The sequence below is a fragment of the Somniosus microcephalus genome, chromosome 7 (genome assembly GCF_052327205.1).
Source record: "Somniosus microcephalus isolate GS21.2 chromosome 7, FLI_Smic_1.0, whole genome shotgun sequence".
NCBI classification, from domain to species: Eukaryota; Metazoa; Chordata; class Chondrichthyes; order Squaliformes; family Somniosidae; genus Somniosus; species Somniosus microcephalus.
Window position 1 is genome coordinate 273176350 of NC_140993.1, and position 25833 is coordinate 273202182.

Genomic DNA, 25833 nt, shown 5'->3' on the forward strand with positions numbered 1-25833 from the left:
TCACCAGAGGGAATAGTTTTTCTCTCTCTCTCCATCAAAACCTCACATCATCTCGAAAACCTCCATTAGGTCGCCTCTTAACCTTCTCCATTCCAAGGAGAACAGTCCTAATATTTCCAACCTCTCCTCATAACTGAAATCCCTCATCCCTGGTAACATCCTGGTGAACCTCCTCTGTACCCTTTCTAAGGGCTTTACATGTTTCAGGTGTGGTTCCCAGAATTGTCCACCAGACTCCAGCTGAGGCCAAACCCCTGAGTTATAAAGTTCTAGAATGATCCCTTTGCTTTTATATTCTATTCCTCTGTTTATAAACCCAAGCAATTCATAGGCTATTTTAACCACCTTATCAACTTGCCTTTAAGGATGTGTGTATACGGACACCAAGGTGTCACTGCTCATCTACACGTTTCAAAATCGTGCTATATATAGTATACTTTCCATATTCGTCCTCCCAAAGTGCATTATTTCACACTTCTCCGCATTAAACTCAATCTGCCATTCTTCTGCCCATTTCACCATCCTGTCTATGTTATCCTGAAGTCTACAACTATCCTCATCACCATCTACTACTTTTACAACAGCAAAATACTGCGGATGCTGGAAATCCAAAATAACAACAGAAAACGCTGGAAAAACTCAGCAGGCCAGACAACATCCGTGGAGAAAGAAACAGAGTCAACGCAGTTTTGTATCTACTGCAAACTTTATAATGCTGCTCCCGACACCTGTGTCCAGTTCATTTATTAAAAAAATTTTTTTTTTTTTTTTTTTTAATAAATGGACCCAAAACTGACCCTTGGGGAACACCACAGCAAACCACCTCCCAGTCTGTAAAACATCAATCCACCACCACCCTCTGCTTCCTGTAACTTAGCCAATTCCATACCCATGCCACCACTTTCCCCTTAATTGTATGGGCTTCCATCTTCTTAACAAGCCTCCTGTGTGGCACTTTGTCGAATGTCTTCCTAAAGTCCATATATACATCCTTCAACCTTCTGTGACCTCAAAGAATTCAATCAAGTTCGTCAGACACGATTTGCCTTTAACAAATCCATGCTGGCTCTCCTTGATTAACTCACGCCTTTAGAAATGAAAGTTTATTTTGTCCCTGATAATGGTTTCCAATAACATGCCCACCACCGATATTAGACTAACTAGATCATAGTTTCCTGCTTTATTCCTCTCCCCTTTCTTGAATAGTGGTCTAACATTACCAACCGTCCAATCCTCCGGCACTATTCCTGTATCCAATGAGGATGGAAAGATTGTGACCAGCGCCTCTGCTATTTCTACCTTTGCTTCTTTCAACAACCTCGGATGCATTCCATCCGGACCAGGTGCTTTATCAGATTAAAACTCCATTTTGACATCGGTATCATTTATTTAAAAATGACTGGAGACACAAATCTACAGAATACAGTCAAACTTCAAACATACCAACACCTCAGGGTCAGAGGGCTTTTATAGGTCATGAAATTTAAAAATACAGGAAACTTTGGTTTATCCGGAGGTTATATGTCCGGAATACTCGATCTATCCGGAGGTTATATGTCCGGAATACTCGATCTAACGGCAAAAATCAGGAGCCATTTTCTGTAAGTTTTTTTTAGTTCTTGTTCTTTTTTTTCCCCCCAGTCAGGCACTGCAAGGTCTGTAGCTATAGCAACAGCTTCAGCTAGAGACGCTTGCAGCTGCCTCTTTAGAAGCTGTTGCTAAGCAAGTGTTTGTTGTCAGATACAGAGATGAAAACCTCCGTATGCTTCAACATTAACTTTTTATGTCCGGCAGTTTTGATAGATCGGCAACACGCCGATCCCGTCGGTGCCGGATATCACAAAGTTTCCTGTAGCTGGTGCCCAGGGCATCTAGAATGTCACTGGATCTGCTAGAGTCTAAGGGTTAAAGCTGTCGTGTCGTACTCTGTATCCTCAGGCAGTGCTGTGACTTCCTTTGGTGCCACAGCTCCACAGCAGCTCTAAGGCTGCTTGAAATCATGGTTTGTGCTGTGTCTTATGCCGTCCTCGAGACACGTGGGACCATACTTTCTTACCATCACCACAGCAATCTGGCAGCATGCAATCCTGAAATGGAGGGTAGCCTTACCAGTAAGAAAATTGCTGTTACTGCAAAAGCAGCAAATAAAAGAATCACATTTCTATAGAGTGGGGGAGTTGCTTTAAACTTTCCCTCAAATACCTCACAAAAATTCTGCTCTGATATTCAGATGACCAATGGTTTTATGGTTCATAACTTCAAAGTTGCATTATACTGTATATTAATGACCATACTGAACACGTACTAAGTAGTTTTAAAAAACTGATATAATGATTAATTTCATAATGGCTCAATCAGAAATATGTGCGTTCAGGTCCCACTCCTGGACACTAGTATATAACCCAGACTGACACCAGTGCAGTACTGAGGGAGGACTGTTCAGTTAGATGTAGAAGATCCCTTGGCACTGTCTTGAAGGGCAGCAAGGGGTTATCTCCGTGTTGTACCCAACATTTCACTCTCAACCAACATCAACAGTTCTAAACAGATTAATTGGCCATTCATCTCACGTGCTGTCTGTGAGCAACTGGCAACAGTGACTGCAGTTCAAAAGTAATTAACTGGTTGTGAAGTGCTTTGGAATGGCCTGAGATTTGAATAAGGCTCTGTATTAATGTAGGTTCATTTTTTTCTTTAAGTTGGTACATTTTAGTTTAAAGTAGTGATAATGGCAACAGTGGAAACTATGAAGGAGATAAGTTAACAAATAACTGAAGTAACATGACCGCCAAAGCATCTACTTTATATTCCTACAGCACTGTTCCACCTATTATGTCGTCAGCAGAGTTTGATAATATCCTTTTCTTGGGTTTTTTCAATCATAATTCTATTTTAAAAAGGAATATGGATTGTAAGATAGCCTCTTTAAATATTAAAGCAAGGCCCTATGGTATCGCTGACTATTCTTTCAATTTATTTCTTCATTCATTATTCATGCAGGCAAAACAAATACTCTATCTGACCACCAGAGAGCATATCACAGGTAATACAATTTTAACCATTTCCATACTTAGTTCCCTCAAACATATTACTTTGAAAATAAATTACATATTTCCTCCAGTTTATTTCACAAAACTGGGGTGACACTCCACTAATTGGTGAATTAGTAATATATTAGGTTATGTGGAAGAAGGGATATTAAAAAAAAAAATCTCAAATATTAAGATAACACCAAACTTCATGCACATTTTTTGTAAAAATACTGTAGCAACTGGCCAGGAAATTTTGATCATTCAGCGAATATTTCACTCGAGTTCATTTTTTAAACCCTTAGACTGCCAGTCGCTCATGGGAAACCCCAGTTACTTTAGGGCAGCCATTTCATTTTTCTGCTCGAACCCTGCAGTATTACACCTGCTCAAATGTCGGGAGGTTTATTACAGTGACAGTACCATTACACTATTGAACAATGGGCCGTATTTGCCAATCGGAGGCTTCCCACGTGCGGAAGCCTCCGATCTGGAAAAAATCTGCGCCCTTACCCGAGGGCTCCCGGGACGCACACACTTCCGATCCTGGGCCTCTCGAACTCCAAGTGTGCAGGGCCCACGTATTCCAGGGGCGTAGGCGGCTCGCAAACGTCCCTGGGATCACGTGGGCCATGGGGAGCCAATCAAAGAAGGGAATCTCCCTTCAGACACTTCACAGAATCACAGAAACCCCACAGTGCAGATAGAGGCCATTTCGGCCCATCGAGCCTGCACCGACACATATCCCACCCGATCCCCGTAACCCCTACACCAACACATATCCCACCCTATCCCCGTAACCCCACGTATTTAATCCCCCTAACACTAAGGGTCAATTTATCATAGCCAATCAACCTAACCCACACATCTTTGGACTGTGGGAGGAAACCGGAGCACCCGGAGAGAATGTGCAAACTCCACCCAAGGCCGGATTCGAACCCGGGTCCCTGGCGCTGTGAGGCAACAGTGCTAACCACTATGCCACCGTGCTGCCCTTGACAGATAGACCGGTCAAATATATGAATGGAGATCACCCCAAAACATAGTAAAACTTTAAATACATTTTTTTTAAATCACATTTTTAAAATGACTTGAAATTACAATAAATTAAATATTTTAAACAAAAATTTAATTTTTTGAAAAAAAATTAAAAAATTTTACGGGGCTAAAAATAAACTTGCCTTTTTTTTTTTAAGTATTTTTAAATGACACATCAGTGAAAAAAAATTAAGCATTTTTTTTTTAACTCTTATGGTAACCAGACGTAAAAATTGCAAGGGTTTTCTGCGGGCAGAGGGTCTCCAAAAAGTGGAACTCTCCGCCCGCACAGGCCCTTCTCCCGGGCAGCTGAAGGATCTGTCAAGAGCATTCTTGACAGATCAGAAATGCCGGTTTCCAGCGCATGCGCTGTGCATGCCTGAAACCGGCATTTCCGATGACCCTACGGGTGTTACACAGCGCGTACCCACCCGTAGGGATCGGAATATCTGGGCCATTAAACATCATTTTTTTATAAAACATTTAATGCACTTCAGTTCTTCTAACCCTGTCTTTCCATTTTGTTTTCTTCCATGTTCTCTGTTCAGTTCTTATTACTTAAACTTTACTTTTAATTCTATTTAATTACCAGCAATATCTCATCAATTGTCTCCACAAATGACATTGTGCTCGAGTTTAGATTGGTAGTGGGAAGGCGAGATGAAGTTCAGGAATGAGATTGAGAGGTTGGGTGAGGGTCGAGGAAGGGAGAAGGTAAAATAGGGTCTGGCAACCATGCAGGACATTGGAATGTCATCAGATTTAGTACCTGTGAAAGGTGGCGGAATTTCAAGCATTAGCAGTCCAATGTAATGGATGAATGTGATTACGGAGTGTGGACTGACCAATTGAGTGTTCCCAGCATTTTCTTTTGATCTCCTAAGCTTTTCCTTTTTTCCTTAAGAAAGCTCAATATTCTGAAAGGGCTGGACAGGGTAGGTGCTGAGAGGCTGTTTCCCCTGGCTGAAGAGTCTTGAACGAGGGGTCACCGTCTCAGGATAAGGGGTCAGCCATCTAGGACTGAGATAAGGAGAAATTTCTTCACTCACAGCATTGTGAATCTTTGGAATTCTCTGCCCCAGAGGGCTGTAGATGCTGAATCGTTGAGTATATTCAAGGCTGAGATAGATAGATTTTTGGGCTCTATGGGAATCAAGGGATCTGGGGTTCAGGCTGGAAAGTGGAGTTGAGGTCGAAGATCAGCCATGATCTTACTGAATGGTGGAGCAGGCTCGAGGGGCCGTATGGCCTACTCCCATTTCTATTTCTTATGTTCAAGCTCATAACTTATCTGGTACCTCCCAGAACCCGTCTATTTCGAAGGTAGGATGACATTAAAATAATGAGCCTCCAACTATTTGTTCCACAATTACATTCATCCATTATTTTGGACTGCCAATGTGAGAAGTACCTCCACCAGAAGACATACCTTCTCTGTATCTACCCTATCAAATCCCTTTATTATTTTAAACACCTCAATTAGATCACCCTCAAAAATCTAAACTCAAGGTCATGCTACTGGATTTCCGTTTTCCTTGCACTTGTGCAAGTCTTTTCTATGAACTTGATACTGTCTTTTACCTCGTTTTTTGGTTATGGTTGCTCAGCTGTACAAGTGGAGATTTTGGCGTTTAAGGGTATGTACTAGTTTTGTATTGCACCAAAAACTTCTGAATATTTCCCACTGTGTGTCTGTAGGTTTTGACATTAACAACCCAGCCCAGCTTACTGTGGTCAATTTATTTCTCAACTCTTCAAAGTTTGCCTTACTGAATTTTAAATTTGTTTGTGACTCTCGCTTCTCCCTCTCAAACCTAATATCAAAGTCAATCATATTATGGGCACAATTCACAAGATGTTCCCTTAAAGTCAGATTGTTGACTAATTCTGGTTCGCAGCTTGTCACTAAATCTAGTCTGGCCTTATCCCTGGTCAGTTCTAAAACATATTGTTCCAGAAAAGTGTCCCGAATACATTCTAGCAATCCATTGCCTTTACCACGTGTGCTATTCTGCTTCTCCCAGTCTGTGGAAAAATTAGTATCTCCCATTGTTTCTGCTACATGCTTCCTCGATCTCCGTATTGCTACATCCTCCCACTGCATCACTACTGTTCCTTAATTCTACCCATACTGCTCCCACTGCCTGGTCACCCTTACTGAACTCCTTTCTTTCCAATGCTGTAATTGTGTCTTTTATCAATATTGCTGCTCTTCCTCCTTTCCCAATTTCCCTGTCCTTTCTAAAGATCCTATAGCCTGGAATATTTAGCTCCCAAACATGCCCAGCTTGTAGTCAAGGCTCTGCAATGGCGACTACATCATATCCTTTAAGCTGAATTTGCGCTTTAAACTCATTTGTTTCCTTTCTTATGCTCCGTACACTCAAACACAACTCTCATTTGGATAACTATCCCCAACGCTGCCCATAAGCCTTACATAGAATTAAATATAATTTACAACAGAGAAACAGGCCATTCAGCCCAACAGGTCTATGCCAGTGTTTATAGTCCACACGAGCTTCCTCCCACCTTACCTCATCTCAACCTATCCTTCTACTCCTTTCTCTCTTAGGCACTTATCTAGCTTCCCCTTTAGCATGCAGTTCTTCAAAAATTCTCCCTCCAAAAATGGTTTCGATGACACAGCTATTTCACAGGCAATCACAGTGCATCGTAACAGCGGCATCACTTATACCGATGGTGTACTTCTCACTCTTTTTGACCTGTCACTTTGGGTTGCTGAAGCTCTGTCCATTGCTATACAGGCAATTTAATATAATTTTCACTCCTGCTTTATTTTTAACAGGTATTTTATTATTACTTCCTATAACCTTTTCTGTTCCCATTAATAACTAATGCGCAAATAGCCAGCAAGTTCAGGGGATTGAGAGATATGGCAAGTTGCGAATCTCCAGAACTTGCTGGTCGATTTACGCTGCGTGCCGTTTGTTTCGCGCAACAGCATTTCAACTTTATTTTGAAGAACTTGCTGGATTTGCACATTAACTTGCCCATTAAACCCATCACAGAAAGTTAGGATTGAATTTAACAGCTCAAGTACCTTTTTAATGACGTGCTAATTGTTAATGCAATGCCAATCAACCCCTCAGGCCCAGACACGGAACAACTTAAACTGTTCAAGCTCATTCCTGCATGTAGTAAATTGTTGTTAGAGATTTTAAAAAGTAAAATTTGAAAAAAAACTTACTTTTCCTGTCTTTTTTTTCCCTCTCTCAATCTAATCTTTCTTTCTTTCCCTCTCTATTTCTCTTTCTGTAACTGATTTGACAAAAATTCACCCACTCTAATTTACCCTTCATCTCCATTGTTGCGGTTTCTTTCTCAATCCTTAAATGTCATTGATTAAGGAGATACACTGTTGGCCCCACCGTTCACTGAGGTACCAGATACTCTCTTGCCTTCACCACACCGTTATCAGCTCACACTTCCAACAAGTTACAACATAAAAACAATTCGAGCTAAGGGTGCAGGAAAAGGTCCAAGGGCATACGCTGTGAGATGTCCAGCTCCAGCAAGATCTAGCCCATTATCTTTGTCTCTTTTTGTACTCTGACCTTTGCTTTTGTCCCCTTTTTTTTCTTATCTTTAGGTTATTATTTCCACCCAGACCCTCCCTCCTTTTATTGCTTTCTACAGTCCTATTTATCCTTTCTGCTAGAACCTTGGCGTGGACTGTCCCAGCACTGGTGCCAGTGTTCCATGAAATGAAACCCTTCCTTCCCTCACTAGTCTTTCAGCCACACATTTATTTTCCCGATTTGTTCATCCCTATGCCAATTAGCATGTGGCTCGGGTAGTAACCCAGAGATTACCATCCTTGAAGTCCTGCTTTTTAATTTAGCACCTAGCTCCTGATACTCCCTCAGCAGGACCCTTTCCCTGTTCTTTATGTCGTTGGTTCCAACATGGTTCACATCAACTAGATCTTCACCCCCTCCCTTTCCAAGTTCCTTTTCAGTCGTTTCGAGATATCCTTTACCCTGGCGACAAATCTCGTTGACACTCAATCGCATGGTATACCCTCTGGCTTCCTAATAATCAATTCTCCTGTAAGTATAACCTTTCTGTTCTGCTCTTTCCCCCTGCCCTCAACTGTCTTGGACTGCCTCCTGCTCCAGGGTGCTTTGCTTAGCATTCTGTTCATCATCCCACAGCCTTCTTACTTATCCACACAGCTGGTAAGTACACCGTAACTGTAGGACATGAGCAAGTTCTGCAGTTCCTCCTTCCCTGCCTGCACTCGGTTGCCCCTACCCTGCTGACTGTCGGTCACATTCCTCGTCCTGTATCGCTCGATGTCGTGTGACGCTGTTTCGAGTAAACGATCCATATATTCCTGCCCCTCCCTTAAGTGTTAGATACAATATGCTCCCTTAACAGTAGTATAAGCAGAATACATTTCAAACTCTTCATACAGTGCAAAATAATTTTCAATATGAAAATAGATTTTTTTAAATAATTTATTCCACAATAAATATCTTAAATGTGTAAATTCCAGCTAATAGCAGGAATAATATGGCTAGCAAGCAGCGCATAGTAAAGTTCTAACAAGCTGCACTACAGGCTGGTAGGTCATGGGCTCATGTCTGAATTACCATCCTTGACTGTATTATCCATAGGGAACTGGAGAGTCATGGTCAAGGACACTTGCTTGGGAATAACAAACAGCTTCTACTCCACTCACCTTGTCCTTTCACTCACCTTGTCCTTTCACTCATTACCCAGCAGTTGGTCAGGGTAGCACAAAGTGGCTTGTGATGATCATGCAGAAGGGAAGACAAATTTTAAAACAATGGGAGTCCTGAATGCAGTTGCACTTAAGTACGTTCCACAGGAGATATCCAATACTCACCTGCATCGCATAACGGTGCATAGTGGTTAGCACTGTTGCCTCACAGCGCCAGGGACCCGGGTTCAAATCCGGCCTCGGGTGACTGTCTGTGTGGAGTTTGCACATTCTCCCCGTGTTTGCGTGGGTTTCCTCCGGGTGCTCCGGTTCCCTCCCACAGTCCAAAGATGTGCGGGTTAGGTTGATTGGCCATGATAAAAATTGGCCCTTAGTGTTAGGGGGGATTAAATACGTGGGGTTACGGGGATAGGGCTTGGGTGGGATGGCTGTCGGTGTAGATCGTAACAAAATAGATGAGTTAATGGCACAAATAACTACGTATGGGTATGATCTTGTGGCCATTACAGAAACATGGCTGCAGGGTGACAATGCCTGGGAATTAAACATACCAGGTTATTTAACGATCAGGAAGGACAGGCAGGAAGGAAGGGAAGGTGGGGTGGCTATGTTAATAAAGGAAGGAATCACTAATACAGAGAAATGATATTGGGTCAAAAGATCAGGACAATGAAAGTTTGGGTGGAGGTAAGGAATAATAAGGGGAAAAAAACACTAGTGGGCGTAGTCTATAGGCCTCCGAACTGTGGCAACTCTGTTGGACGGAGTATCAATCAGGAAATAGTTGAGGCTTGTAATAAGGGAACATCTATAATTATGAGGAATTTTAACTATCATATTAATTGGACAAATCAAATTGGGCAGGGCTGCCTTGAGGATGAGTTCATTAAGTGTATTAGGGATGGGTTTCTTGAGCAGTATGTAACTGAACCGACCAGGGGGCAAGCAACCTTAGATCTGGTCCTGTGTAACAAGACAGGATTAATTAAAAATGTCCTAGTAAAGGATCCCCTTGGAATGAGTGACCATAACATGGTTAATTGAATATGGAATTCAGAGGGTGAGAAGGTTGGATCTCAAACAAGCGTGCTAAGCTTGAATAAAGGAGACTATGAAGGTATGAGAGCGGAATTGAGTAGAGTGGATTGGGAAAATAGATTAAAGGGTAAGGCGATACATGAACAGTGGTGTACATTTAAGGAGTTATTTTACAACTTCCAAAAAATATATATTCCACTGAGAAGAAAAGGGTGTAAAAGAAAAGACAGCCATCCGTGGCTAAGTAAAGAAATTAAGGATAGTATTCGACTGAAAACAAGGGCATATAAGGTAGCCAAATCTAGTGGGAGGATAGAGGATTGGGAAAACTTTAAAAGACAGCAAAAAATAACAAAAAGATTGATTAAGAAAGGGAAGATAGATTATGAAAGTAAATTAGCAAAAAATATAAAAACAGATAGTAAGAGTTTTTATAGTTATATAAAAAGAAAAAGGGTGGCTAAAGTAAATGTTGGTCCCTTAGAGGATGAGTCCGGGAAATTAATGGTGGGAAATATGGAGATGGCAAAAACACTGAATGAATATTTTACATCAGTCTTTACAGTAGAAGACACTAAGAATATCCCAACACTGGACAAACAGGGGGCTAAAGGGGGGGGGGGGGGGGGGAGGGAGCTAAACACGATCAAAATCACTAAGGAAGTGGTACTCGGTAAAATAATGGGACTCAAGGCAGATAAATCACCTGGACCTGATGGCTTACATCCTAGGGTCTTGAGGGAAGTGGCGGTAGGGATTGTGGATGCATTGGTAATAATTTTCCAAAACTCCCTGGACTCGGCAATGGTCCCGGCAGACTGGAAAACTGCTAATGTAACACCCTTATTTAAAAAGGGCAGTAGACCGAAGGCTGGAAACTATAGACCTGTTAGCCTAACATCTGTGGTAGGTAAAATTTTGGAGTCCATTATTAAGGAGACAGTAACAGGACATTTGGATAATCATAATTTAATAGGACAAAGTCAGCATGGTTTTATGAAGGGGAAGTCATGTTTGACAAATTTGCTGGAGTTCTTTGAGGAAGTAACATATAGGGTGGATAAAGGGGAACCAGTGGACGTAGTGTATTTAGACTTCCAAAAGGCATTTGACAAGGTGCCACACAAAAGATTATTGCTTAAGATAAAAAATCACGGGATTGGGGGTAATATTCTGGCATGGATAGAGGATTGGCTATCTAACAGAAGGCAGAGAGTTGGGATAAATGGTTCATTCTCAGACTGGCAATCAGTAACTAGTGGTGTTCCGCAGGGGTCAGTGCTGGGTCCCCAACTCTTTACAATCTATATTAACAATTTGGAGGAGGGGACCGAGTGTAACATATCAAAGTTTGCAGATGATACTAAGATGGGAGGGAAAGTAGTGAGTGAGGAGGACATAAAAAGCCTTCAAGGGGACATAGACAGGCTAAGTAAGTGGGCAGAGATTTGGCAGATGGAATACAATACTGGAAAGTGTGAGGTTATGCACTTTGGCAGGAAAAATCGTAGAGCAAGTTATTATCTTAATGGCAAGAAACTGGAAAGTACTGAAGTACAAAGGGATCTGGGGGTCCTGGTGCACGAAACTCAAAAGGTTAGTATGCAGGTGCAGCAAGTGATTAAGAAGGCCAATGGAATGTTGGCTTTCATTGCTAGGGGGATAGAATATAAAAATAGGGAGGTATTGCTTCAGTTGTACAAGGTATTGGTGAGACCGCACCTGGAATACTGCGTACAGTTTTGGTGTCCATACTTAAGAAAGGACATACTTGCTCTCAAGTCAGTACAAAGAAGGTTCACTCGGTTAATCCCGGGGATGAGGGGATGGACATATGAGGAGAGGTTGAGTAGATTGGGACTCTACTCATTGGAGTTCAGAAGAATGAGAGGCGATCTTATTGAAACATATAAGATTGTGAAGGGGTTGGATCGGGTGGATGCGGGGAGGATGTTCCCGATGATGGGTGAAACTAGAACTAGGGGGCATAGTCTTAGAATAAGGGGCTGCTCTTTCAAAACTGAGATGAGGAGGAACTACTTCACTCAAGAGGGTGGTAGGTCCATGGAATATGCTGCCCCAAAAAACTGTAGAAGCTACATCATTACATAAATTTAAAACAGAAATAGACAGTTTCCTAGAAGTAAAGGGAATTAAGGGTTACGGGGAGCGGGCAGGAATTTGGACATGAGTCTAGGTTCGGATCGGTCATGGTCCTGTGGGTAGCGGAGCGGGCCCAGGGGCCGTGTAGCCTGATCCTGCTCCTATTTCGTGTGTCTAATTCTGTTAGATGCAGGAGATGGTTCTGTGATAGTGGATTGGCAGTTAGGATCAGATCAGCCATGATCTTATTGAATGGCGGAGCAGGCTCGAGGGGCCGATTGGCCTACTCCTGCTCCTATTTCTTATGTTCTTATGGACCGGGTGCTAGGGTTTGGATGATCAGCCATGATCTCGTTGAATGGCGGAGCAGGCTCGAAGGGCCGAATGGCCTACTCCTATCTTCTATGTTTCTATGTTTCTATAACCATTGCATGTTGCAGTACCTTTTCCTTTGGTCACATCCCTCTCCTGTACATATATTTATCATACCATTTGGGCAAGAATACAACATCAAAAATGAGCAACATTCACGGTCATCTAAAGCTCCATTTATGCAGGATTCAGATTGGTCAGGTAAATCTTCAGATGGAATGTTACTTGCACTACCACAAGGACTGCAGCAATTCAAGGCGGCCCACCATAATCTTCTCGGGGGAACTAGAAACAAGAGATAATTACGACTTTGTCAGCTTCATCCACGTCAATTTTTTTTTTTTTTTTTTTTAAATGAGTGCGTTTAGCAGAACAGCATAAACCTGGAGTTTCAAGTTCCAACCCAACATCTTAGTTAATGTCCAGTAATTACAGCTAATTAATTATGAGAGATAGGTACAATGGCCCAGAAATTCGGGTCAGAGGCTTCCCGCGGGTGCAAGCCCCCGACCTGCACTTACCTAGCGCGCCGGCCGTCGAGCTGTAGGGCCCCATGGAATTCCGATCCAGGGCCTGGTCCAGCTGTCGGCGCGCAGTGCTTGCGTATCCCAGGGGCGGAGTTAGTTCGATGCGTCCCCTGGGATCATGTGGGCCATGGGGAGCCAATCGGAGCAGGGAATGCTCCATTCATAAGGCTTGGCAGGAAGTGCTGTCAAGACTTATAAATACTACGGCCCCAAAACATCCCTAAACCTTCAAATAAATTTTTATTTTAAATCACATTTTTTAAATAAACTATAAATTACATGAAATAACTATTTTAAACAATAATTTAAATTTTTGAAAAAATAATTTTATACTCTAACGGGGCTAAAAATAAACTTACCTTGCTTTAAAGTATTTAAAAATAACAAACCTGTGGAAAAAATGTTTTAATTTTAATTAATTCACCACTTACCTTGTAAAAAGCAGGCCGTACGCCTGCTTTTTAAATTTCTAACTTCTGCAGACTTACCCTCACGGAAAAACCTGTTAAAAAAACTTAAGTTCGATGCGCACGCGTTCGACCTCTGAACCCCTTTCAGGGGAACGGAAGTGCCAGTTTCCCACGCATGCAGGAAACCGGCACTTCCATCGGGCCTACGGGTGAGTACCCCGTGCGGACTCACCCGTGGAGACCCGAATTTCTGGGCCAATGTATTTTGAAAATTTCACAGTGGTAAAAAAAAATTCCGCCAGGTAGCCTACCTTTATATCTAAAGATTACTCGGAGTTACTCTGGAAATACGTTGCTTTCATAGCCTCTATTAGTCTCTTGATTTACTTCCTCAAATCATCTATTACTCCGCTAATCACTTTCAATGCCACGAATATACGTAGGCAATGCAACCATCGAAATTCAGATTTTAAACAGCTTAATTTATCAACCTTGAAAAAGTACAACTGTTTGCAGCATAATCACAAGTTAACACTACCTCCCGATAACACAAATGGGGAGTCCACCCGTCAATAGCCTCAGACATGCAGCGCATACTCGTATAATGACCAAAGGATTCCTTTGCAGGTAAAAGTAACTGTACTGCAATTAAAACTGGTAAATTGGAAGATACAACATTGATATAGGAATAAATTATATTACAAAGCATAATGAGATCTGACCCATTTTATCAAGCTAAGTGAATAAAATGAGAACATTTAAATTCAGATGGGCTGCATTGAGAGAGGGAAAGCAGAGCATTTGCGTGTTGCTTGTCCGGTTATTTTTGTGTCAGTGTTTGCACTTATATCGAGTCTATACTGGTTCCACAGTTATCAGTTGCAGTTAATGATCTCGGAATGAAGACCAAACCTGGAAGTTCTCTTGGTTCAGCCTCAGTGAATTGCCTGATCTGTCTAGACTTGGCCATCCTGTGCAGCACCTCAATTCACATCAGTTAGGTAGGACAAGACTCACTGGAACATACGAACAGGAGTAGGTCATACTGCTTTTCAGGTGAGAGTTCCAGGTTTCCACTACACTTTGTGTGAAGAAGTGAATCCCGACCACTTAACGGCCCAGCTCTAATTTTAAGGTTATGCCCCCTTTGTTTTGGACTTGTCTTGAAATAGGTTATCTCAATCTAACTATCTAATCCTTTAATCATCTTAAACACCTCAATTAGATCACATCTTAATCTTCTATACTCAAGGGACTACACAACCTATCCTCATATTTAACCCTTTCAGCCTCAGTATCATTCTGGCGAATCCGCACTGCATCCCCTCCAAGGCCAATATATCCTTCATAAGCTGTGGTCCCCAGAGCATTTTTTTTTTTTATTCGTTCCGGAGATGTGGGGGTCACTGGCAAGACCAGCATTTATTGCCCACCACTAACTGCACTTGAGGTGGTGGTGAGCCGCCTTCTTGAACCGCTGCAGTCCATGCGGTGAAGGTGCTCCCACGGTGCTGTAAGGGAGCGAGTTCCAGGATTTTGACCCAGCGACAATGAAGGAACGGCGATATATTTCCAAGTCAGGATGGTGTGTAACTTGGGAGGGGAACTTGGAGGTGATGGTGTTCCCATGCGCCTGCTGCCCTTGTCCATCTAGGTGGAAGAGGTCGCGGGTTTGGGAGGTGCTGCCGAAGAAGCCCTGGCGAGTTGCTGCAGTGCATCTTGTAGATGGTGCACACTGCAGCCACGGTGCGCCGGTGGTGGAGGGAGTGAATGTTTAAGGTGGTGGATGGGGTGCCGATCAAGTGGGCTCTTTTGTCTTGGATGGTGTCAAGCTCCTTCAGTGTTGTTGGAGCTGCACTCATCCAGGCAAGTGGAGATTATTCTATCACACTCCTTACTTGTGCCTTGTAGATGGTGGAAAGGCTTTGGGGAGTCAGGAGGTGAGACACTCACCACAGAATACCCAGTCTCTGACCTGCTCTTGTAGCCACAGTATTTATGTGGCTGGTCCAGTTAAGTTTCTGGTCAATGTTCACCCCCAGGATGTTGATGGTGGGGGATTCAGCGATAGTAATGCCGTTGAATGTCAAGGGGCGGTGGTTAGACTCTCTTTTGTTGGACATAGTCATTGCCTGGCACTTGTGTGGCGCGAAGGTTACTTGCCATTTACCAGCCCAAGCTTGAATGTCTTGCTGCATGCAGGCATGGACTGCTTCATTATCTGAGGAGTTGCGAATGGAACTGAACATTGTGCAAACATCCCCACTTATGATGGAGGGAAGGTCATTGATGAAGCAGCTGAAGATGGTTGGGCCTAGGACACTGCCCTGAGAAACTCCTGCAGCGATGTCCTGGGGCTGAGATGATTGAGCTCCAACAATCACCACCAGAACGCAGATGGGATCTAACCAGAGCTGTAACATAATTCCCATCCCTTTGTATTGCAGACCCCTTGAGTTAAAGGCTTACATTCCATTAGTCTTTGTAATTATTCTTTGTACATTGCCACTAGCTTTTAGTGATTTCTGTACGTGGACCCTTAAATCTCTCTGCTCATCCATAGTTCCTTGTTTCTTGTCATTTAGAAAAAACTCTAATCTATCTTTCTTCAGTCCAAAGTGGATGACCTTACATTTCCCCACACTTGAGGTCATCCAAACCTCTGCCGTCCATGTGCTAACTCGTGCCAAGTCCCGCTCACTCATCTCCCCTGTGCTTGCTGACCGACACTGGCTCCCAGTTAAACAACGCCTCGATTTTAAAATTCTCATCCTTGTTTTCAAATCCCTCCATGGCCTCACCAATCTTTATCTCGAATCTGCTCCAGCCCGATAATCCCCGTAGACCTCTGCCCTACGCCTATTCTGGCCTTTTGAACATCCCCGATTTTAAATACTCCACCATTGGGCGAGTGTGCCTTCAGCTCTGGAATTCCCTCCCCAAGTCTCTTCGCCGTCTCTCCACTTCTCTTTCTTCCTGTAAGACGCTCCTTCAAACCTACCTCTTCGACCAAGCTTTTGGTCATCTGCCCTAACATCTCCTTCATGGCTCGGTGTCAAATTCAGTTTTTTTTTTATAACACTCCTGTGAAGCGCCTTGGGACATTTTATTACGTTAAAGGTGCTATATAAATATATAAGTTGTTGTAAACTCAATCTTAATCAACGGAACCGACCTATTTGAAGAGTCGGGTCTCAGACCAATCTGTCACAACGTGAATAGTTATGGGTTCTCTCCTTGTCGCCACATGGGGCAAGCTCCATGGAACCTGGCACATTGTCCTTCAGTCAACAGTACACAACAAAATGCACATTACACCTGGCTGGACAGTAATTACAACAGGTTAATCCTAAACGTCTGTGAGCCAAGGGGTTTTGGGATTAATTAATCTGAATAAAATACCAACAAAATGCTGTGTTTGAGTATATTTATCTTAAACTTTTAATATTTCCAGACAGAATCTTCTATATTTAACATTTAATCTTCTCTGCTTCTCCATCCTTCAGGCTACCTACTTCAATTTCTGCTTCGTTACCAATAAAGTTTGTACTAAAGTGTTATTTGTCGTGTAAGGAATGAAGTTATTTTTTTTTTTCAGTCTTTGTGGAAACATCCTGAGCGTACAGCCACATCTGCCGATCTGATCAAGGCAAGAACAACTTCACATTTGATATGCAACCCCTGCAACAGGTAAAGAACGGCGAGAGGGGGAAACCAGGGAATTATAGACCAGTTTGCCGAACATCCGTTGTCGGGAAATTACTAGAATTTATAATTAAGGATAGAGTAACTGAACACCTTGATAATGTTCAGCTGCTGAGAGCGCCAGCGCGGATTTGTAAAGGGTAGGTCATGCCTGACAAACCTGATTGAATCTTTTTTGAAGTGGTGACTGAAGTAGTGGACAGGGGAATGTCTATGAATGTTATTTATATGGGCTTCCAGAAAGCATTTGATAAAGTCCCTCATAAGTGGTTAGCTAAAATTGAAGCTCATTGAATTGAAGGTTAATTACTGACCTGGTTAGAAAATTGGCTGAGAGAGAGTAGGGACAATGGGCAGGTACTGTAATTGAAAGGATGTGACTAGGTGTGTCCCACAAAGATCTGTGTTTGGGCCTCAACTATTCACCGTATTTACAACAACTTAGATAATGGAATAGAAAGCTGCAAATCCAAGTTTGCCTTTGACACAAAGATAGGTGATATTGTAAGCAATGTAGATGGAAACATTAAAATTATAAAGCGATGTTAATAGATTAAGCGAATGGGCAAAACTGTGGCAAATGGATTTCAATGTGGGCAAGTGAGAGGTCATCCACTTTAGTCACAAAGAAGGGCAGAACAGAGTACTTTCTAAATGGTGAAAGTCTACAAACAGTGGAGGTCCAAAGAGACTCGGGGGTCTATGTACACAGATCATTAAAATGTCATGAACAGGTGCAGAAAACAATCAAAAAGGCTAATGGAATGCTGGCCTTTATATCTAGAGGACTAGAATACAAGGGGGTCGAAGTTATGCTGCAGCTGTACAAAGCCCTGGTTTGACCACACCTGGAGCACTGGGAGCAGTTCTGGGCACCACACCTTAGGAAGGATATATTGACCTTGGAGGGAGAGCAGCGTAGGTTTACCAGAATGATACCCAGACTCCAAGGGTTAAATTAGGAGGTGAGATTATATAAACTAGGGTTGTATTCCCTCGAATTTAGAAGGTTAAAGGGTGATTTGATTGAATTTTTCAAGATATTAAGGGGAACCGATAGGGTAGATAGAAACTACTTCCCCTGGTTGGGGAGTCTAGGACCAGAAGTTTGGAACTCTTTCCCGTAAACGGCAGGCAGTTGATGCTCGGTCAATTGTTCATTTTAAATCTGAGATTGATACCTATTAACCAAAGTTATTAAGGGATATAGGGCAAACGGAGTTAGGTCACAGATCAGCCACAATCTCATTGAATGGCGGAACAGGCTCGAGGGGCTAAATGTTCCCAAGTTCCTAAATTGTGGACATCGGGAACCTGTTGGCAAATTATTTTTGAAGGGTACAGACATACTCATTGCCAAGACTTCTCGAACTTCATGCAAGCGACAAATAAAAAATTGTTTAGTTGTGTTAAAGAACAATTTGTGATTCGTAAACACAAAGCCGGCTTTAGAAATCTAACAAAATTTCTTTGGACAACTCAGTCAAATATGGCTTCTTGTAAGATGGATAATTTTGAACAATCACAAGGATCATGCTCATTAATAGAGACTTGTTGAAGTCATAGATATGGTTATATGTTTTTAATTTCATTCATTTGTTACTTTGGATGGACTGCATTAAGGCGACTAAACTAAATCGTCATTTAGATGTACTGTGTACCACCTTGAGCTCAGCCTACTCAAGTTTAACAAACAATACACAACAGATGCGAGCCCATGACCGTTAACACGAAGTAAACCTTTGCTTTTTAGTATTAATTTACAAAACACACATTTGTGGATATTATTCACAGCAGCTAATAGTTGAGAGCAACATTTAGTGACGTTTTTAGAGCAAAGCGTACTTTGAATATCTACGGGTTTCATTATTTTCTTGGAGGCTTGTGTCTTCAGAACACTTACCAAAGGACTTCTACAAAACAAAATGCCACATTTTAAATTATGGCACAGTACCAGAAACCGAAACAGATAGTTCGAACACAGGTTATGTCTGTTTGCCAAGTCGGCACTAGCTTCAGTCACCTTCTAATGAAACCCCTAGATAAACTCAAGGTTAAGTGGTAAATGCCTTTGAAAGAATGCAAGCATCAAGCAGCACAATCTTCTCTTGCTAAATGCTTCTCCTACCCTGCCATGGCATTGCTGGTAGGGTCGGAAGACTCACCACATTGATATGCAGCGGCTTAGGCCGTTTGGTGCTTTCCAGAGCAAAGATAGTATACTCAGAAAGAAAAGCAGGCTCTGCTATCATCTCGGCCAACAGCTGTCTCATTCACAAGCAGAAAAGGAGGAAACAAAGAAAATAAAAAAAACTCAGAAAATGGTGCACATATCATCAGCAAAACAGGTAAAAATGGTTCAAACTGGCACATGATTGGGGGAAAAATAACAATGTTTGGGCAAATAAAATTCTTTTTCATCTTTGCAGCAAGTTACAGCAGCCTAAATCAGGTATAGAGTTAATTATGAACAATTTACTGCTTCCTCCAGGCATCCCAAAAGTGCCTTAATTTGGTCCTAATTTTGGCACAAGATTCCTGTATTAGCTAAATGAACCTACAGTCCGGAAGTTTAATGCCCAAGATCAGCAGCATCTACCATGATTGTACCTTGTTTAAAGGAGACCATTGAGAAAAGCATTAAGACCTCTTATCTGTAAAAAAAAACACTGTTGTAAAAAAAAAACCACTGTTGTAAATTTATCAGTTACAAAGCAAGCTTAGTGTTCTGGTTTGACCAGGCTACTTTGCAGATTCACGTTCAATATGTCAAAAGCCACAGCACCTAACTGTTCCATAGTTAACAGAAAGCTTCATTCACATTGATACTTCACTGCTCAAAACACTAACCACCAACACAGAACATCTTCCACATAATCGGCACATGCCGCTCCACGTGCTGTGGTGAGACTCGGGGAGGGGGGGTGGGGGCGGGACAGGGAGAGAAAAGAGCAAAATAAACATTATCAAACTCTTAAACGTTTCGACAAGAAAAATATTGAGAAAAGAACAAGCTTTAAGTAATGCAATGAACAATGAATACAATCTCATTAGCTCAAATATAAGAAGTTGCACAGCATATTAGTCTTTACATTTCAAGATGCACAAATCCAGAATGTAACAGATGACAACTTAGAAAACTTGGGAGAAAGGGAGTGGATGACCTTTAATAAGGTGGTACTGGGGTGTGTTATAACTGCCTTTTATTGACTCAGGTCATGTATGAAAGAAAAAAATTTGGCTCGGGTTCCACTCTTGATTGGTATCCATGACCCTGCCTTTAATGCATGCATGGGTGCCTGATAGAGATAGGATCAGACTTGGCTTTAATGCTCTTCTCGGTTGAAAATCTTGCCAAAAATCATTTTTCAGCTTCATCCCTCAACAATCGATATTTAGGATGTGTAACAAAACACAGAGCACACCGTCGAGGCAGTGCAGGAGGAGTTTACACTGCACTGAACGTGTATTCAGACTGTGCAAACACTGGAAAATATGCTATTCCTCAGAACAGGTAGTCCTCACATTAATGAGCAAAAAATTACAGTACAGGGAATAAAAATTATTCAAGGATTTTGTATTCAACTTGAAGACTTTACAGAAGTCACTGAACCCATCTTTATGGAGAGGATACAGAAGGTAGAACAGAAAAGCTGAACACACTTTGCATGAATTTACCCATTGAGTGATGGTGATGTTTTGAAATTAAAATTAAAATTGACCTTAGAATGCATTACCTGCATACACATACCTGTGTATGAGACACAATAATGAAGTCAAAGACATACCTTCCTCAATAAAAAGATATTTGATTTCTTACTCAAAAATATCACACCATTAAAATGTAACTAACCAAGTTAATTATACTTTCCTTTTCTTTTGCCACCCAATTGTTGTCTTTTTCTCATTAACTTACACTTTCTTTCTCTCCCCTTAGCATAAACAATCAACATGTTAATCTATTTTTGATTAAATGTTATTTCCCCCCCCCTTCAAATTCATTGATATCTCACTCACATATTTACCTTAGTCTTATTTTCCCTGAAACATTTCACCCCTTAACACTGGCTTAATCAGAGCTACGCAAATCCTTAAAGGTGGCAGGGCACATTGATAAGGTGGTTAAAAAAGCATATGGGTTACTTGAGTTTATCAATAGAGGAATTGTACATAAAAGCAAAAATATCATGCTAGAACTTTATAAATTACTGCTGAGTCTCAGCTGGCATATTCTGGACACCACACTTGAGGAAAGATGTGAAGCCCTGAGAAAGGGGACAGAGGAGGTTTACCAGGATGTTACCAGGGATGAGGGATTTCAGTTATGAGGAGAGGTTGGAAATGTTAAGACTGTTCTCCTGGGAATAGAGAAGTTTAAGAGGTGACCTAGTGGAGGTTTTCAAGATGATGAGAGGTTTTGATGGAGGAGAGAAAGAAAAACTATTCTCTCTGGTGAGTGGGTCAAGAACCAGAGGTCATAAATTCAAAATCAATGGAAAAAGATCTAGAAGCAGATTCCATCAATAATTTTGAAAGGGCATTGGACAGGTATTTGAGGATGAGGAACTTCGAGGATTACAGACAAAAAGTGGGGATGTGGGACGAAGCGTGACTGCTCGTTCAAAGAGCTAGCACAGGCACGACGGGCTGAATGGCCTCCTTCTGTGTTGTAAGTTTCTCTGATTCGAGGAATATTTTTCTTTAGGAGGCCTTGACAGTTCAAGATGTCCTGCTTGAGGGTTATTTGGAGTTCTATTCCGGAAAACCTTCAATTTGTTGTTTAACAAAATCTAGAGTGTTTCAGCAATACAGGTAGACTATCCTTTATCCGCACTTCCAAAAACCGAAAACCTCTAAAAACCGAAAGTTTTTTCGTGGAGCGTAAGTCGTGCGCACGACATGACCCGAGTGGCGCCAAACATGACAGGAGTGGTCCGGGAGCTCTGCCTTTCCCTGTGAGCAGGGCAGAGGGTCACAGAGTTCCCTCCTGGGTAGGAGATTGCAGGCCGAGCTGGGCAGTGTGAAGGAGGTACCGGGAGAGTGAACCCAACAATACAGCGGCCCGTCCGATAGTCTTTTCTTCCCCCCCCCCTCACCGCCCCTCCGACCTGATTTGCGGGCCAGTTTAGTGTAGGAGTCAGCCGATATCCGGCTTTCCCACAACTGGCGGCAGCAGTCGAGCCCCAGACCCCCGCTAAGTCAAGGAATTCAGATACGGAGCAGGGGGAGCCTGAAACCTCGATCTAACGGCAGAAATCAGCAGCCGTTTTGTTCGTTTTTTTTTCTTCCCCTAGCATTTTTTTTAAACACTCAGGCTGTGGAAAGAGTCTCTGTAGCTTAGCAACAGCTTCAGAGACGCTTCCAAGGCAGGGCCCGAGTGTTTACAAGCTGTTGCTAAGCAACAGTGTTTGTTGTCAGATACGGAGATGAAAACCTTCTGAAATCCGAAAAATTCCGAAAACCGAAACACAGCTGGTCCCAAGGTTTTCGGATAAAGGATCGTCTACTTGTACTAGATCTTGTTAAACCCTTACCCCAAATGATGCAGCTTCTAATTGATTAGAATAGCACAGGCTATTTAATTACCCTCCATACCAAGTTGTGTGTGAGCTCGAGTGGTTTTATAATTGAATTATTACATTCATAATTTTTCACTTTGTATACTTTTTTTTTTATATAAGGAGATGGGGAAGAGACTGTGAGCTGCTTTTTGCCCTCTTGAAAATTTCTACAGATGTTTAAACTCAGTTCCTACAGTCTAAAGGCATGGATCAATATTTTAAAATATTATAAAACCAATTAATTGCATGGATACTTAGTGAAAAGGAAAATAATGTTGCGAGTTTAAATTCCAGTGCTGTATCCAATGAAGATTAAAACATATTTTAATTGACTCCTTATCGGGATACATTAAAATTAAAAGCTTATTTTGTGCAATTCAAAATGAGCCTGGACAGATGTGTGACGAGGCACAAGGCAAGTGTATAATGAACTTGAATAGTTGCCAATTTGAATAATTTACCATGCCCCAACAAAGGTCCCTGCTTTGAAAGGTAACATGGAAAAGACTTAAACTCTCTCCCATAAATATAACTCTCAATAACAAGAAGAACTACAAAGCAGAACATAGATATAACACACATTAAAGTGTTCACAAAAATATGTGTATATACTTAATAACACAAAACAATCTCAGTAATTAAACTTCACCCATAATATTATTCCAATGGTACACAGCGTCACCTAGAACGTCAGGGTGTTGGTGCTACAGTGCTTCACTGCAAACTTGTATCATATCAACAGTCACTGATACCACCGTTAGTCAATTTACATTATGCATACTTGGCCATCATTCATATTGGAGATGCAATTAATGCTCAATTAAGCAGAACAATTAGCAACTAATCTACTGGTCATCAAACTTGTCACCAGTACAACTTGATATTGTACATACATCTGGCTTAGTCATTTAGATCTTGTTGGTGCTAAAGTAAGCAATCTTAAATGCTGCATTTAGTACTTGAGCATTTGGTTTTGCCTGTGGAAAAAAGTATATCAGATATAGTTCGCTGAGCATGAAAATATGTATCACTGAGCAGGTATTGAACCAAACTGCTGTGCTTTTAAGAGATACTTAATGCATCAAAATATGTGACCAATCATACCAGCAATAAATAGAATAACCCATTAACAAGGCTGGATGAACATGTAAATTATTCACAACTCAAGCAGTGGATTGGTCGGTATTCTGAAGAATGAGGTCAAATTGGCCGAAGTGCCTTATTCATCCAACCTAGCAAGTGATCTTGATTGATTCATTCACCCAAATTAACACTCAAATTAATTGCTTGTAATGCATTTTAAGAACTCTTCTCACTTGAGAACAGTTTCCTGGATTCAAGAAATTTCCGTCATGTTACAGTGCCAGCACATTAGGTCATCCACTTGGCTTGATAAAATTTAAAAAATATATGCAATGGCACCATCCTCGCTTTCTCCTCGCTTCAGATTATTTGATACAGGTCTCCTACCAATATCAAACTTGTAATGTAAACAGGGTTTAGGTTTCACTCGCTATCCTGGCACAAGGACCTTGAGGCAATCTTGCTGAACTATGAGCAAAAAATGACCACACCTTGAGTATTGTGTGCAGTTTTGGTCGCCTTATCTGAGGAAGGATGTTCTTGTCATGGAGGGAGTGCAGCAAAGATTCACCAGACTGATACCTGGGATGGCAAGAATGACGTATGAGGAGAGATTGGGTCGATTAGGCTTATATTCGCTCGAGTTCAGAAGAATGAGAGGGATCTCATTGAAGCTTATAAAATTCTAACAGGACTAGGCAGACGAGATGCAGGAAGGATGTTCCCGATGGCGGGGGAGACCAGAACCAGGGGTCACAGTCTAAGGAGTAAGCAATTTAAGGGATATGGGGAGAAAGCAGGGACAGGGTACTGAATTTGGATGATCAGCCATGATCTCATTAAATGGCGGAACAGGCTTGAGGGGCCGAATGGCCGACTCCTGCTCCTAGCTTCTATGTTTCTAAAAGTTACATTGCCCCATTTTGGTATTCTCTGTACTTGGCTTATTCTAACATATTAGGGTTAAGGCCACTGCCAAATAGAAGAAAATGTGTTGAAGGAAATGTACTTACTATGGCCTTGTAACAGCAAAGTTACATTCCATGCTGTACAAGAGCCATGGCATAAAACTGAAGTCGCAGCATAAGATTAACAGGTGGGAATGATAAGCTACACAATAATAACGAAGATAACCAGACTGACGGTAGGTAATTTAATAGTCACATTCCTCATTCCTTTATGATCCACTTACATTAAGCTAAGCTGCTACAAAAATCAGAGGTGGGCGGTTTAATAATTTAATCTTCAGGCTCATTTTAACAGCAGATGTGCCAACGGGTATCTTTTCTGAAGGATAATTCTAAATATTTAGGGACGGCATGGGCATTGCTCCCAACTCTGATATTGGCCTGAGAGCACCAAAGCTGAGGAAAAACTTAATCAGGTCTTTCCGAACAATTTGTGGGTGCACGTGTGCGGTAGCATAGTGGTTATGTTACTGGATCAGTAATTAGGAATTCCGGACTAATGATCCGAGTTCAAATCCCACCACAGGCAGCGGTGGAATTTAAATTCAGTTAATTAAATAAATCTGGAATTAAAAAGCTGCATCAGTAATGGTGTCAATGATGAAACTATCGGATTGTTGTAAAAACCCATCTGGCTCACTAATATCCTTTAGGGAAGGAAATCTGCCGTCCTTACCCGGTCTGGCCTATATGTGACTCCAGACTCTCAGCAATGTGGTCTTAACTGCGGTTCAAGACGGCGGCTCACCACCATCTTCTCGAGGGCAATTAGGGATGGGCAATAAATGCTGGCCTTGCCAGCGACGCCCACATCCCATGAACGAATGAAAAAAAACCAGAGAATTCAGGAAGCAAGCACGAGCGTTTCAATAGATCCAAAATAGAATCATGTTGTGCAAAATGGTTAGCTACTTAGGCAGGGAGATTTTTCTAGGAGGGCCCAAAGGCAGTTATCCATTTCACTTTATTGTAAAGATCCCAAGATGTCAACTGAACATGAGAAGTGGCTGTCACATATGCCCACACGGAGATCAATGGCTGTGCAGCAACATCGACCCTCATCTTTCTGAACCAGGTCAAAAACCTTAAACGAGGTGAAACATTTAATCACTGCCAATAATGAGACCAACGCTTCCAGTGAAGATTTTAATTGGCCTTCGTCCAAATACTTACTAGAACTGTTTCGAGCTTAGGGTGGCCTGGGAGCTTCAATATCAGTGGCCACTTTAGTGCACCAACTCCCCAGAAAAGGAGCATCAGAGAACATATTGATTTCTATTCATACTGCTGT

General features: G+C 41.8%; 1 protein-coding gene across 9 annotated transcripts in view; it reads right to left on the bottom strand.

The window, feature by feature from the left end:
* golga4 (golgin A4) overlaps positions 1-25833 on the bottom strand; it is a 210126-nt gene that overhangs the window by 170321 nt on the left and 13972 nt on the right. For 8 of the 9 annotated variants that reach the window (XM_085993790.1, XM_085993783.1, XM_085993789.1 and 5 more), the window contains exon 3: positions 19096-19194. The exons of the other annotated variant lie outside the window; for it this stretch is intronic. In XM_085993790.1, coding sequence (XP_085849916.1) covers positions 19096-19194 — 99 coding nt within the window. The remainder of the gene's footprint in view (positions 1-19095; positions 19195-25833) is intronic. 9 annotated transcript variants of the gene reach the window in all.